The sequence below is a fragment of the Cryptomeria japonica genome, chromosome 3 (assembly GCF_030272615.1).
Source record: "Cryptomeria japonica chromosome 3, Sugi_1.0, whole genome shotgun sequence".
Taxonomy (NCBI): domain Eukaryota; kingdom Viridiplantae; phylum Streptophyta; class Pinopsida; order Cupressales; family Cupressaceae; genus Cryptomeria; species Cryptomeria japonica.
Genome location: NC_081407.1, coordinates 419,025,953 through 419,043,098, shown reverse-complemented (window position 1 = coordinate 419,043,098; position 17,146 = coordinate 419,025,953). Strand labels below are relative to the sequence as shown.

Sequence of the window (17,146 nt, the reverse complement as noted above, 5' to 3'; positions counted from 1 at the left end):
ATCCTCTCAACAGATCAGCTAAACCATCCATAAACAGCACCATGAGCCTCCTCTGTGATATGTCAATAACTAACACTAAGAACCTATGAAACTCTAAAATATAAGTCTCCAATGGTCCTCTGAAACTCTAAAATATAAGTCTCCAATGGTCCCCATTGTTTGAGTTAAGCTAGTTTCTTAAAGTGCAACTCTGGGTCCTTTTTGTCAAATCTCTCTATCAATCTCTCAATAAATTCCACATAAGAGGTAATCTGGTCATGTCCCATAGTAAACATGCCATGGTGCCACCACTCATGTGCAATGTCGTCAAGGTGTATAGTTGTGTATTTGATGGCTTCTTCTTTTGACATAAGGTTAAGCTGAAGACCACCTTTTGAACCCACGCTCTTGTTGTGGTATTCCCTGAAGCACCAAAATGTGGTAGAGTCAACTTCCCTACTTTCTTCTGTAATTCAATATTTTGATTCCTATTTTTGGCATGAGGCATATGTCTCATCCTCGCATCCATATAATCCCACAGGGATATAGCTGCCTGCAAAATATGGTCCTCCACTCTCCCGATCTCTTCTGAACTGATCCTATAAATCAGTGATATGAGGCTCATTAGCAAACTGCGTTGGTGCCCTAGGTGGGAGGGTAGGTAGAAGAGGTCTAGAGCTCACTGTTCTAGTGAGTTGAGCTACATGTCCAAAGTTGTTGTCCACATTTCCTCCTCCATTATCCCAATTTCCATTTTGTCCACCATTATTACCTCCATTGTTCACACCAGTGTTTCCACCCCTAGCATTAGCATTAACATTAACACCCAATTGCCTGGCCATCATCTGTAACAACAAGTCCATCCACTGGTTTTGTTCTTGTGCTCTCTAATCTGCTTATCGCTGCCCCTGCATGAATTGTTCCATCATATTGAAGAATCTCTCCTCACCTGGATCCCTTCTCTCACCAATATTGTAATGTTTTGCTCTCTTGTAACTCCTTGTTCTTTTGAACCTGTATTAAATGCTGCTCTATTTCTTCGTGTGTTGTAATGGTGGGTGAGAGGTTGCTGGTCAAATCCAGACATATTACTGTTTGCTCATATTTTCCCCTCCTGGACGGCAGGATACACTACTTTGATACCACTGTAATGGTTGTCTTGTTTTGCCTTGACCCTTTTTGTGGCTTAGAAATGTGTTTTTTGTTGTTTTTTTGAGTTTTTGCAATGCTTGGAAAATAGAAATGACTTGCAAATAATTACTGAAAATAAGACTTTTCATAAACTGAAATGAACTTGCAAATTACAATGCAACATGCTGAAAATTCGAGATTTTTATTCTGACTTCAATATTGAGTTTTTCCTCAAAATAGCAATAACCCAGTACATTAAATATGCCCTATTATCTAAAGCAAACATACCCAGAAAAATATTTTGACTTTGACAAATTGTTGTTCTAGCGACCAGCCATGAAGAATTCTCAAAATCCACACGCCACTCCAAAGATGAGTCCCATCATGCAATAGGAGTGTTGATGAGTGTGCAAGTCTAAGACGCTACAAATGGAAGTGTTTTGCCACCCAATCCCAGCTGAATTCGTCCACGAAACCCAACGCTGCTCTTCCCCAGGTACAACCCAACAATGTAATTCTAGCCCAACAATCAAATGCCTCAACTCCTCTCCCTTGGCCTGAATTCGTCCCTTCTAGACTTGTATAAATCTGCTACTAGTATTCAAACTGAAAATGACACTAACCTTGCTCAAAGATCTTACTTGTTCGCAAGCAACTGACTAAAGCTCCAGACTGTGTCTTCCAACAGCATAGAGATTGTTGCTTATAAGGGATTTTATCCTCACAAACCCTTGAGAAAATATCTCAGCAATTTCATTCTCAAATTCATCAACCAAGCATGCTGAAAGAGCTCTCAAAACTTCTATTTATTCACTGTCCAAGGAAGTCGACCCAACTCACAAGCAATGTGGGATAATAGTAATCACTTTTATTTTAATATTATCTCTTCATTAAGGCACCCATGTACCTTTTAAAAGAAAGGGGGCATTTAATTCTTTTAACACTTAACTTTATGGTCCCACTAAAGTTATTAAATAAAGATAAAGTTAAATATACTTCAATTTAACTTTATAACTTAACTTTATCATTAAATAATAAACATCTCTGATTAGAAGTAAATTGTCCAGTCGGTATTCAACTATCAACACCGGTATTGTTGCCATTTAAGAATGCACTCAAAAAACTGAGTCACTGCCCTAGCCAACTGACTTACTAAAAATAGTAAGTCCTCCAAAACTGCATCAAATCAACTCGAATTGGCTTGAAACTGGAAATGCCTAAGCCAAATATCCTCTTGATCCCTTCAACGTCCAAGTTAGCCCATTGGACAATGCAAAAATAGGCTAGCAACGAATCATTAATTAACTGGCTAGAAAGGGGACATTATAGTGCACATCACAAGAATCTTTCAATTTAAATTAAAAAGATAAAAACATTAAATCTATTTTATTTTGGTGGGGCTTCCATCCAAAGAGAGTATTTTATTGTTATAACTTATGACAAGTGAATGGTCTATATTTTGAGTCCATATCTAGTTTGTTGTTCATACTTCATATTTTGTGTTTAAGTTATCATGGATTAATTTTATCCAAATTCAGATGCTAGGATTTCAGTCAATACCACCCATACGCTGTCACGCATGGTTTAATTTTGTGTCTACTTCTTATCTACATCAAATGTCAAATAAAATTTTCAATGTGGACAGCACAAAGACCTTTCAATTTAAATTAATGGAATAAAAAATGTTAAATCTATTTTATTTTGGTGGGGCTTCCATCCAAAGAGATAGTATTTGACTGTTATGACAAGTGAATGGTCTATATTCTAAGGTTATATTTTAGCTCACTTTGTCTACTTCATAAGTTATGTCACTTTGTCATGGTTTAATTTTGTGTTTACTTCTTCTCTTGATTTTCTGCACAACTAAACCATAATTGTGAAGATTGGTTGATTACTTGGTACAAACAACATTTGATGGTCTAACTTTTTCTACATTGTTAGCCTTGTAAATCAGTTCTCTAGAAAGAAATAATCCATATTCCCAGCTAAATGGCTTGATTTAATGCTAATTTAGGCTCTTTGCCATATCATTGTTTTGCTTGATGAATATGACAATGCTATAGTTTAATTTTTTTCACCTAGTCACATTACTAGAAGCAAAGGGATAATATTAAGTGTAGGTCATCTTTGTCTTCACAATATTTTATCCTTATCTCAAGTTGTATACAAAAATCCTTGGCTGCATAAAAACATCAGCCTGATGTTTATATGTAACCCAGTATTGCACTAAGATATCCAATCTTTGTGACATCAAAATCTTGGTCTTTATGTTTTTGTATGCTTATTTTGATATTATGCATATCTATCCTAATATGTGTTTTGTATCCATCTTCTACTTCTATTTTATATGAGTTAGTACTTGACTAAATTTGAAGGTTTGGTTTAATAGCAAATCTTTTGAATGTGACTTGGTTTGGTATCTTGAATCTTTGAAAATGCAGAATTCATGCACATTTGACTGTACTATTATGAGAAATGGTTTCTCTTTTATCAATTGATTCGATTTTTATTTGGATGATATATTCTTTTAAGTTTACTACATAAAAATTTCTCAGTGATAAAAAAAATTCTCCTTTTGGGATGCAAACATGTTTATTGTAGTTGTTTTGAGGTCTTACTAAGTTTTCAAAGTTTCAGAGTTTATTATGATAGTGCAGTCCAGATGATTATACATTTGATATTAATAAAAATTAGGAATGCAGTGTTGTTAGTAGCATTTTACCATCCACTCACGTCAAACTACAAGACTAGAGGTTTACTCAAGTATCATTTAGTGAAATATTTTATTGTTAAATTAGCAATAACTTTATCAACTTCATACAGAACTTACCAAAATATCATTTACTAGCAAAGCTTACATGCTAAACTGCATTCTACTATTTTAGACAAACTTTTTTTATTTGGACAATTTGTAGGCTGAACTCTCTATTTTAGACAATTCATGGGCTAAGCTCTCTATTTTATTTGTTCTCTATATCTCTATGCTATGGAAAGGCCTTAAAATGTCAAAATAAGTAATTTCTCTTTTTCTACAATTCTTTCTCAATTTTTTCCCATTTAAATCCTGATTTTTTCAAAAAGTCTTATACTTTTAGTTTGCCATTTTTTCCCCAGAAGATTTTTGCTGCTATGTCAGAATATAAATTATATATATGTTCCCCTGAATGCCACAAGCAGAAGATGCATTTAAGGTAGGGAAAATTCCATCTCCAATAAGACAATAGTGACTATTGAAAGAATAAGGAAACTGTATAGAAACAAATGGGAGACCCAACCCAAAACCAGACAATGCAGCAAGGACACATACATGCTACTTCAATAGACATGCACAAAAAGACAATCAAATGTATATGCATGTAGAAATTGTATGCACCCAGCTTACCAAAATGTATATAGACAAAAGAAACAAACAAAAATGAAATAAACTTACTTTCCAGCTGATAGGATGCGACCACTCTCTCCTAAGATAACAGAAACTCCAGAAGATCCCAGCTTCTTATTTCTAGTAACAGAATTTGTCAAGTCCCCTTCACTGATTCGATTGATAGGACTGCAAGAAACCAATTTCCTGGGAGAGCGTCTAATTCTATTTATTTCTCTGTTATTAGAATGTTGTAGACCATTTCCAATCAACTTCTTTTGCCCTTGACATAAAAGCTTCAAATCATCCTCAAATGCATTGTCTGTCTTATCTGACTTATTATTGTCATCTGGCTGACAATGTGAAAAAGAAATGCATGAACTTCATCTCAACAACAGTAATAGTATCAACAAAGGAGACAATAATGCAAAAGAAGAAACATCAACTCAGCTAGCATGCTGCAGATTTATCTTCCATTAAAACATAGCAGAAACATGTTCAGGAAGTCACCTTTGGTTCTCTTTGTTGTACAGCATCCCTACGGCGAACTGGTGTACACCTTTGATACTCAATTGTTGAACGAGGCAAGTCAAAGCTTCCAAATTTTTCTGCAATTAACTCGGCATTCAACTCTATTTCATTCAGAGCACCATGTGGATGTAAATGGAATGCATTTCACATCCCAAACAACACATATAGCAATACACGTATTGCACAATCACATTATAATTAGATATGCATATGGAAAGGTTGGATCAAAAGAATGACTCGAGAGACCAGACTTGATATATATCTAATATTATCCTTGCTAAGAACTAAGTTGCCCCAGTATATGTATTGCCCAGCGACCGGATTGTTACATATACATGCACCCTAACACCTCAAAAACATGTTTCAAAAGAACCTGACATGACCATCATCTTGCTGGGCATGCCTAGCTAATGCATTGACCATCCACGGTATGTAGTGCAGGAAGTTATAACCAATTTATGCAACTGGGGAGAATAAATTAGCATTAGGAAAACCATTCCCTATCATTCTTTTCCACCAAAAGTAAAGACAAGAATAGCATTTCTGTAAAGGAACAGCATCAATATACACCAAAAAAATCAGCTTTTCATATTGGTCTAAAGATGAAGGAAAAAGTTGGTAAAATTCTCACCAGAATTAACACTTCTTTCACCTTTCACAGAATCAACAATCTCAATACTAGACTGCAAAAGCAAAGCTATCATGTTATAAATAAAGCTAGACAGGAGAAGTTAATAAACTATTAATCAAGTTTATACTCATTAGACAACTTACAAACATAGAGATAAATCAGTTCAGATTAAAAAAGAAATAAATTATATCAATCAAGTAGCAAGGAAGGAAAGGACAATAATGAAATTGTATAGTGAAGCACAGGAAGTTATAACCAATTTATGCAACTGGGGAGAATAAATTAGCATTAGGAAAACCATTCCCTATCATTCTTTTCCACCAAAAGTAAAGACAAGAATAGCATTTCTGTAAAGGAACAGCATCAATATACACCAAAAATAATCAGCTTTCCATATTATGCAACAATAGAAAAAGGTAAAAATACTCTTTAAGTTGTAACAAAAAAATAACTCAATACACTTAAACTGGTTGTTTGACTTTGAATTGATATAGCTGGCAATTGCTTCACTTAGATTCATAACTACACACTGTACATGTGCATTGCCAAAATATCTAATAGATAAGCTAAGCATCAGACAAGATAAATCATAGCCTTAAAACCCATCACTTAGTAAAACTCAGCAGACCCAATTTTGACGCAAACTTGGTGACTCAGCAAAAACTAGAAAATTCAGCAATTTTTTTAAGTACTTAAATTTATTAACTCGGAAAAGCTCAATGTTGAGTGAGTTTTCAGCACACAGTCACAAATACAAGCAAGTACAGCCATGATTCCCAGCCTGCAACTCACTGAAACTCACCTGCAAGTAAGTTGGCAAATAACTCAGTAGTAGCTGCAGCTCATGGTTACTCACGAGTTGCAGATGACACTTCGGGACAAAGTGAAGATGTGTTGGTTGAAAATTTTGTACCCCTGGGGGATGTGCAAAATTGTGGTTTCAGCCACAGTGTGTGAGTATGATACTCTCCTAATTTAGGGAAGGCTCCCCCTATCTACAAACTAAACTAATCTAATAGGGATGGGATAACAGTCTTTCTTCTTCTTTCAAGAAAAACTATACTCTTTTCTCTTCATAGAAAAGTAATAGCAATTGGAAATAAATAACAGCAAATACAGAAATGAGACTATTTTTTGTAGGATTTTTGGGACATAAAGGGAAGCAAAGTTTCCATGAAGGCACAAAGACCTTCGTCACTTCCTCGGGACAGGAAAACAGAAAGAAAGCTCAAAGTCTTCAACTATCTATTCTCCTATCATCCTTTTTAGATGATTTTTTGTTAACTAAGCACAATATGTAGCAGCTCAAAGTCTAACTACATGATGCGCTTCACCTTACATGCACAAGTCTTAAAAATAGAAGCAGCACAAAGTCTACAAGCTATCTTCTCACTTTAGCTTTCCACACTAGTTTCAAATATGATAAGCAGCTCAAAGTCTACAAGACCAAATCTGAAAACCAAACATATAATTCTAAATACAATTAGCAACTCACAGTCTGCAGGATTGAATTTAAATCTCTCTTGAACAATAGAACAAAAATCACAATCAACTCCAAAAATTGTCATCGCATAACAACTTGAATTGGCACAAAGTCTCAACACAACTTGCCTCTTTTATTGAAAGCAATCTGATTTACATCTAAGCTCAAAGTCTTAGAGTGCACATACAAACTGGCAGAATTTTGTTGCATTGCCAAAAGATAAAAATTACAATAGACCCCCTCAAGTATTTATAGGAGAGGAGCCTTGAGAAAAAAGTGGGAGGATCCTAACTAACTTGAGAAATTATCTCAACCACCAAGACTTATTCAACAACTAACTATGACTTATTCCAACTACAGTCCTAATTGAACTCGACTTGTAGTTGCTTTACATGTAATTACAAAACTGCAAGTGATGAGTTAACTTGCAATTACAAAGTTATTTTTACATGTAACTTGTCAACACAAAATTACAAATGCATAATTAAAACTATTCTATTTGTCCAAAAACACGACTCTAACTGCGTCATCCTTTATCTGTGATGATCTTCATGCCGCTTCAGCATGCTAGAACTTGAAGTATTCTAGATTAGTGAAGACATCTTGAACTGGAACGGGAATTTGCATCCTTAATGATCATTGTGTCCTTGGCCAACGAACTTCAACTTATCTTCTTGCTTGGGGTAATACAAGCTTTTCAAGAGGGAAAGGGATGCCTTCCTCTTTTCATGTCATGACCATCTCTGTCTTGAAAGCATTCTATGCTTTCAACCATGAATTGTTGTTGTATCTCTTCTTTGTATCATCCTCCAATCTTGAAATCTGCTTGCAAAATAAGGCCCAAGCCTTAATCCATTGATTTGGTAGATCGTGTGTGCAAACCGAACTAACAAGGGAAGGGATGAACTGATGCAAAAATGGGCTCACAAGTGAATTTCGGATTTTGGAAGTTGCATTACATGTGTGGGATGAACAAGAGCATTAACTTGCAATTATGGAGAACAAACATGCAACTTCATATGTGTAATGGGTAACTACAAGTTTGCACTTGTAATTGGACCTTTAAAACTCATTTTCAAGTGATTTTTGAGTGCATTTTGGACCAATTTCGGGTTCTAGATGGCCAACTGCAAGTGAAGACTTATGGGAAAAATGAATGAAAGTGTGAAATGAGTGGATGAAATGGTGGGAATGGTATGTACGGATGATGGAAATGAATATGAGTGAAAATGAAAAGATTTTGGTAAGATCATCTTTATGAAAATGGGAAGAACTTTCGACATGTAATCCGGTTCTAAAAACTCGATTTTGAAAGGATGAATATTTTCCAATTTAGAAACTTGGAGTTTCACCAAAAAATGGTTAAGATTTTCCAACCAAAGGGGAAGATCAACTATTTCCATCTTACATGCAATCGGGTTTTTAAATCCCGAATGCAAGTAAAGAGGGAAAATGGGGAAAGACAATGCAATTCACAAATTGTCTTGCAAACTTGGAATAAAGGGGAAAATCTCTCACAAAACCGATTTTAGGCAAAACCAACATATATACAAATTTACAAATTGACCAAGGAAAACCAAACAAACAAGAAATAAAAACAAAAAAGAAAGGAAAGAAACATACCTTGATCAATCAAAACCAAAGTTCCCAGACTCGGACTCGGCTCGGACTCGGCAAGGCTGACTTGACTCGGCAACGACTCGGCAACGACTCGGCAACGACTCGGCAAAATAAGAAAACCCTTGAAATTTAGAGATTTTTAACGATTTAAAACTTGTTTCATACACCCATTATTGAATTAAGCTTAAAGACACTATAACATCATCAAATAGAAGCTAATTTGATCACATACATAAACATACATCCATCACATGCGTAGAAATGTAAATTGTAGTTTGGGGACGACAGGGGGGTGGCGGGGTGGTGGTGCTGATATAGTTATACATATACATATAGTACTTGAAAAACTAGTTTTGAAAAGATGTATGATAGTATTACAGTATAAGAATTCCATTTTCAAATGAGACTATAGGAAATTTGAAATACTAAATCTAAATACCAATTACCAAGATTTCTAAGTTGTGTTGTTATATGGAGCCTAATCAAACTCGGAGGTTAGATTTTCCCTACTTCTATCGACGCGGTTTCCCCCTATATTTTTCAACGGGGGTTTGGGGGCAGCACCCCCAAGTTGGGGTCAAGGGGCATCGCCCCTTGCGGGGTCAAGGGGCAGTGCCCCTTGCGCGTTCCCTGTCGCGATACAGGGTGGGGTCGAGGGGCAGCGCCCCGCGAGGCCAAAAAATCATTAAAAAATGTTATTTAGTTTTTTTTGTTTTTTTTACTGCACTTTTTTAAGTGACTCTGGCCGAGTCATGACCCTTGGACTCGGCGAGTCAGGCGAGTCACACCCCTAACCCGTCCGAGCCCGAGTCAGGGTCACTGTGACCCGGCAGGGGTCACCTGGCCCGCTAACTCGCGTGACTCACCGCAAGTCACGGAACTCTGATCAAAACGTCCTCCCAAATACAAGAAGCAATCCTTGAAATGGAAGATTGAAACTTTTAAATAGATACAAGGAGGAGATTCAAACCCTAGCCACGTTTTTCCAAAATACCATGTGCAGCAAAAACAGATATCAAAATGGCATAATAAATGGTCAAATCTCCATCCAAACCCCATGCCTAGGTGAAGGAAGCAAAAACGACTTAGGAAAGAATGGATTCATGGCAAATTTCAAAGGCAAATCGTGGCATTTCTCAAACACTTTTTTGCTGTTAAAACACCATAAAACCAGCAACAATGTCTTCCAAATGGTGTGAAGAGAGTTTCAAAAATGCATGAAAATAGGCATGAAATCAAAACGCCTTCCTCCTCCTTGGATTTCTCCATAAAAATCATTGGAAATCTTCAACAAAATCATCCAATATTGCTGGTCGGGTTTTTGGGAAAGAACAACAAGTTTAAAATTGCAAAGAACACATGAAATCGGATTTCTAAAACCCATTTGCAAGTTTAAAAATGTTCACTTTTCATGCATAAAGGCAAAATCGGGTTTGTGAGAGCAAACAACAAGTTTAAAATACTTGTAATAGGGAAATAAAACTCCCATTACAAGTTTTAAACAATTCAACAAAAGACTAGTAAAGGGAAAATAAAATTCCTTTTACAAGTCACAAAAACAACTTAAAAATAAAACTTGTAATAGGGAAATAAAATCCCTATTACAACTTAAAGTGACTTTATAAAACTTGTAATGGAGGAGAAAAACTCCTACCATAACTTAAAATCACTTAAGTGGAACTTTTTAAAAGAATTACAAGTTTTATTTTAACTTTATAATTTAAAGTTCACTTGTAATATGCCCAAAAAGTTCATACAATGACTTAAAAGACAAAAAGCAACAAGGGGGAAATAAAAAGTAAGTTACAAGTTTTATTTTTCATAAAGTGCACTTGGAATTAACTAAAAATTTCCCTACAACACTAAAACAAAGGAAAATTAAAACTTGCAACTTAAGGAAAATTTCCCACTTGCAGTCAGGGAGAAAAAACCCGAAATTGAAGGAAAGACATAGCAAACGAACCCAAAATGCGATGAAATTTGAAATGTGGTTTGAGGATGGACTGAGGATTAGTCCAGTCCAGGGGTAAGGCGAAATTCTGCCTCGGGAAGCATGTCATAGAGTAAAATTTTCATTTTTTGACAAAAATTTTATGTAATGGTCCATCATTTTTTAAAACAAAAATGAGGACAACAAGATGATCACACCATACATTGGGAACATCAAGCAGTTACACATCCTTCAATTGCCACTTTTGAGGTGAGTGAAATGAAACCAAAGGCATTAACAAAGGGCAGTGGATGTAACATCAGCTTCAAAATTAATTTGAGATATCTTCCATTCTTAGGCTAAAGTGAAGGTGGATGATACTATTGGAAAATTCATTTTTCCCAATAGTATTTCGTTTCATGTTACTCAATCTCTAATTTACAGGAAGGCTAAGGTCAAAGCAGGCAAACCAAGTCCCTCTTACATGCCTCCTACCAAAACAAAATTGGGAAACAAAATCTTAAAAACAAATTATTCCAAGGTTGACTTACTGATGGAGGGGATGAAGGCAACACGGATGTCACATGGGTACAATATACTCATGGATGGATGAATATACCCCCCATTAATGTCATAGTTAATGAAAATAAGGACTTTACTTCCTTTGAGAAGTTAATTGTTCCAAAAAGCACAAGGATGCTGTAATGTCCCCTTGTTGAAATAGGATTTATTAATGATATAAAAGAATAAAAATAAAAATTAATACAATTAAAAACTAGTTAAGTTTAATGAATGGTCAAAAAGCATGAAATGAAAAGTTGTGACTCCCTCAAACATGAGATATAAAAGGAAGAGAAGAGAACTTCATTTGGGGAGAAAAGGAAAAAAAGGAAGAAAGAAGGGAACAAAGGAATTAATGAAGCATTAATGGGAAGAAGATAAGGAAGTGTCTCTTTCAAAGGGGCAGCACTGATGAAAGGTTGTGACCCTTTCGAAGGGTGGTAATTGTGAAAGGTTGTGACCTTTAAGAAGGTGTGACTCTCCCTCACATTGGAGGATATAAAGTGGAGAAGCTTTCATTTGAGAAGGAAGGATCCATAGAATAGAACAAAATATCTGAAGCATTAAAAGCAGACCTAAATCAGAATTATAAGAAAATCTGGAAGAATGATATGAACATTTATCAGAGAGATCAGAACACAAATACAAATCTGCAAGCAATGATAAAGCAGGCATCAAAGGATAAGAAGAGGAAAAATTAAATCAATAACCAGAAAATCAGACCTGATGGAATAGAAAGGATTCTCATTCACACACACACACACGCACATATATATATATCTGAGTATAGGCAGCAAATCAGATTGATATAAACACCAAACCTGTGCATTTAAAGAGGGAAACAACATTGAATTGAATCTGTCCAGATTACCACAGCAGACTGAAAATACATAACCTGCAATAATTCTGCAAGTATATGGGCAAGATTTAGTGTCCTCCCAAAAGGGGGCATTACAGATGCAGAGTTACAATTTTAGATTCTATACAATGTCATGAGGAGGTTGGTTCTTCCATTGTAATGCAATTGGTTACTGATGGGGCATATGTGTGCAAAGCAGCAAGAAAATTAACTGATTCTGCCTACAGGCACAACTACTGGACCCTTTGTTCTGTACAAGCCATGAATAATGCGCTTAAGAACAATGAACAATAAATGGGTCAAAAAGGTCATGGCGCATAAAAAGGAAGTGTAAAAGTTCATTTACAAACCACCATACCTTGCTGGCACTAGTTCAGTCCTTTTCATGTAAGTAATTCCTCAAACGAGTGGAAACGAGATTTGCAACCTATTCGTTTTGTTGGAGAGGATGCTAGAGTTGCAAGAGCCCTTGAAACTATCAATTATGACAAAAAAATGGACTAGGTAATGGAAAAGCAATATAGAAGGGGAATATGGTGAATGATGTGCCATACATCACATCTATTGGATCACATGTTTTTACCATCATTACATATGGGGATTCTGACAATCCCACCCTTAGGAAGATCTATGAGTGCATACATAGTGTGCTTAGCTAGATGAAGGCTGCCGCTCATGAGAGATACCCAACCCTACATTTTTACTAAAAACATATTCATCCCATCATTCGATAAAGTTGGGAAAAGCTAGAAATCCCTTAACACATACCCACATATGCATTGAGTCCAAAATACCTCTATTGAAAAACTCTCTAAAAACTCTTTTGACTCGCGAGTACTCACAAGTCAAAATGCCAAGCGAGTTAATCGCCCAAAAACTCTCCAACAAGTTTTTCAAAAACTCTAGGCAATTTTTTCCTATAAAACTCCTGAGTAAATGCAAGAAATCCCAAGTTTTGTATTAAAAACTCCCCCAAATTCATATAATTTATTTTTTCGTGCTTGTAGTTAAAAAAAATGCGATTTTTATTGGTGGTAAAGGTTTCAAAGGCCTTAATTTGGGCTTGGCTGCCCCTCAACCCTATTGGGGGCATTGCCCCTAAACCCCTGCTAAGGGCGCTGCCCCTTGACCCTACTAGGGGCATTGCCCCCAAACCCCCATGAGGAGCACTACCTCTCCTCATTGGGGTCTCCACTCGCAAATCCCCATTAGCTATTGGAATCTATCAAATAAAAAACTTGATTACAATGAGGGGGTGACGAGGAATTGGGATATAACTCTTGAGTGTGCTTACTTAAGACATTATTATTGCACAACTTACCAAAAATCTCTTTAGACAAGGCAACTTCTACATATGGCATGGCTAGTAGAAGTGGCATTATAACTCATTTAGAGTTAAACTTGCTTTTTAGTCTATAGTATGTATTAAATTCTAATTTTGATTTATATAGGATGGAAATTAGTAATATGCTCAACAAATTCAGTAATATGTATGATTTTGAAAATTATTTTTAAACATTTATCATTCATGTATATAAAATGTTCGATAAAATTGCCAAGTTATTGCCGAATTTTGCCGAGCCCGGAGCTTCTCAAAATTTTAGCCAAAAGACTTATTGTCGAGTAAGAATTTTTCAACTATGCAAAATACTGTGTGCAAAGGCCTAGCAGAGTTATTCCCATTCATGACTAGGAGGTCAAGAAGGACTTCTCGAAGACTGCTAAGAAAATGTAGCATACAGAGGAAGCTTTGTTGATCAAAATTGGGTGGATTAAAATTATCGAAATCAATGGATACAAAATTTTAGCAAAGGTAAATAAACACAATCTAGCATAATACAAACCAGCTATAGGTTTCTAGTTTCTCTTATGCTCAAAGGAATTGGTTGGCATATGGTTTTATCAAATTTGTTAAAAGGAAAAGACTTATCTCTTGATGATCATATAAGAATGTTGTTATATACAATGCCTTCTAATTTAACACAATACACATGAGTACAAGGAGTGTCTAGCAATATAGTGTGATGTAGAATGCTATGAGCTAAGGAACAAGTATGAGATCCACAATGTACACCTAAGATTGGCAAGATTCCATTATAGAGAGCAATAGAGTCCAACCATTCCGATAATGAGGAATAGTTACCAAGAGTTCCATTGAATGATGACTCCTACTACAATTTATGAGCTTGCCACTTAATCAAGCTATGCATTTCTTGTTTTAGCATTTTGATATTGTCACTTGTGATTCTTAGCTTTGATTTCTAACTTCAGAGTTTCAAATTTGGAACTTTAATGAAAACTTGAAATGAAAATCATATTATCATTATCAAATGTATTGTTGAACCAATGGAATGTCATTGCAAATTTAGCATTGTATGTGCTTTTTTAAATTTCAGCTGCTTTAGTTTGTTTTAGTAGTTTTTTTCTTTTTCAAAGATTAATTTTTATAGATTATTTTCAAAGCTGTCACCCCACCATCTCCAAAATCATGGAAAACTTTGCTCTCCCGATGTCCTTCTATTCCTTTGTCCCCAAAACATGAAGATGCTGAGAAAACACTAAACAATCCAGCTAGAAGTTTACATTTTTCCATCTTGTAAAAGTAATTTTCTTCTATTAACAAGTTCAATTGCAAGAGTTTGTGCTGAACATGTTTGCAAACCCTTAAACCTCAATGATATAATTGAAGGAGAGAATTTACGCATATTTCAAGTCCCTTGAGTCCCAATGGTAGAGGTAGCTGCATTGAGGAACAACACAAGGATTTTAGATCAAATTGTGAAGCTTGTTAATACTCATTTGCTAGAAGCTTGAGATCCCCTATTAGTCAGAGGACTCCACTCTGGCTATTATATGTCACTCTTGGTGACAGAAAAACAAATTTCAACAAACCACATATAGATTCAACTGCATGTATTCTACCTTAATTACACTCAAAGAGCATCTGCCTCAAATGATGGAAAAAAAATGTAGAAGGTGAGCCATTGATGCATCTATGCTATAATGACTTTTATACTGAGTCTTAAGTTTCTTTAATAAAGATGCTTTCTTCATAGACATTCCTTGTTTCAAAACTAGAACCAGACTATTTATAATCACATGATGACTCAGTATTATTGCACTATATTATGGATCAGGTCAGCTATTATAACTTTTAAATCCTAGCCAATGGGTGATTTTCTGAATAGAAAAACCCTTTCAATTCATACTCGGTTTTCAGAAGAAATTGATAGTAAGGTCTTGCCTTATTCTTCCACATGAGGAATCAAGCTCGAGTAATGATATGTCGGATGATATCAATCTAGATGGCATGAATCCATGTTGAACTGTGTTACCGCGTCATTTTTCCTTCGTAATGGGGACAAATTCCTTTTTAAAATTCCTTTCGAAGTCCTAGTCTTTCTTGTAATACCTCCGTTCAAGCCCTTAGCCGTTTGTAAATCGTCTTTCAATCAAAAATGCCGAGTTTTAGTAATAGGTTGAACTCTGTGAACACTTTGAACCATCTTGAATCAGGTTCAACAGGTTCATTTAGGTTCCACGGGTTCCTAGGTGTTCAGGGGATTTTTCATACTAATATTTTCTTTAAGTGTTTTGCAACGGCTCTTTAAGGGTTTTTGTTCGGTGACATTTTATGTCATCTCTCCAGGCGTTGAACTCATTGAACCAAGTTCAAAAGGTTCAAACATGTTCAACATGTTCAACACAGCACAAATGGTCAGCAGCTTAGCATAATTAACATTCTCAGCAAAGATTTTCCCTGAGCGCAGTGTACACCTTGAACTACTTGAACTCCAATGAAGTCTGTTTAGGATGTTCATATGTTCGAAGTTGGTGGGTCCCGCGGGTTAAATGGTTTGATGGTGCATTAATTGCCAAATATGAGGAAGATGAACCATATCTTGAGTGACGTCAATCCTTGGCTTTTCAAAGTAAGTAATCATTTCGGGAACTGGTGGTTACTTCAAAAACGCCGCCATGCATTTAATGCATGCGTGTGATGTCCAATCCACAAATTTAACACACTCAAACTGACAATTGGAATTATTGCACTTAATAGTTCCGTATCATTGCCCTCGCTATAAGGTATGAAGGATTAATTCTCTGAAAATTTGTTCCTTGCTGCTGCAGTGTTATTTTTCCTAGATAGAAGTATTAATCGCCGGTAGTCGTCTGGTTGCTCAACTGTGAAGGTGAGTTCCTTTCTTGTTCTCTCCAGTAATTTTTGCTTGTATTTCTTCTCTCATAGTAGGGTTGCTGCAACAAAATAAGGCTTATCACTTTGAATTATGAAGTCCACACTACACTTGTTCGGGAATGTTTTTAGCCTTGCATGTACAGAGCCCATAGTTAGCGATACCGACCTTAAAGGGGAAAATCTTGAAGTTCTAAAAGAAAGGGTATTCAAAGGGATTGATGGTTCTTTTGGTGTGGAGATTTTGAGTAGCGGTCTCATAGAGGCAGCAGCTTTTCCCCCAGCTATCCCGTGCCCAGAATTGGTTAGGGAATGTATCGCTAGGTATGATCCAGTCTCTGAGACCATTAGAAAAGACGATGGTGAAACCCTTCTTGCTATAAACCGTGAAGTAATTTCCTCTGTCTTCAAGATACCTGATTACCAGTTCTCCAATTTTTCCCCTGCTCAGTCAATCACCGAGTTCAACGCGGACAAAACCGGACACCGAAATAATGTACCAAAATACTGGCTGAAGGTTCCTCAAAGGGGTGGTTCTAGGTTGCCCAAAAATCCCAATAAGAATCACATGCTGCCTCACATTCACGATGTCATGCTTTTGTTGCACCGAGTCAGAGGCTCTGCAAAAGCCTACAGTTTCGACGACTGGATTTATTGCTATGTGCAGCTAGTACTAGAGGGGAAGCAATACCTTGATTGGGCAGAACTGATTGTCGATTCAATGAGGGAGCAACTGATTATGGCTAAACAATTTAAACAGAATTTCTTCATGTCATCGTATCTTGTATACTGTTTGGCGCGTGTTAAGGATTTAGTTGGAATACCAAGACAGCTCACTAAGGAGGATGTTCCCGTGTATGATTTC

At 36.1% G+C, this 17,146-nt stretch overlaps 1 protein-coding gene across 2 annotated transcripts in view; it reads right to left on the bottom strand.

Annotated features, from left to right (window-relative positions):
* LOC131070457 (ubiquitin-like-specific protease 1D) overlaps positions 1–17,146 on the bottom strand; it is a 208,061-nt gene that overhangs the window by 185,028 nt on the left and 5,887 nt on the right. For both annotated transcript variants that reach the window (XM_058006014.1, XM_058006015.1), the window contains exons 2-4: positions 5,634–5,685; positions 4,982–5,079; positions 4,541–4,824 (exon numbers count right to left, since the gene is read on the bottom strand). In XM_058006014.1, coding sequence (XP_057861997.1) covers positions 4,541–4,824; positions 4,982–5,079; positions 5,634–5,685 — 434 coding nt within the window. The remainder of the gene's footprint in view (positions 1–4,540; positions 4,825–4,981; positions 5,080–5,633; positions 5,686–17,146) is intronic.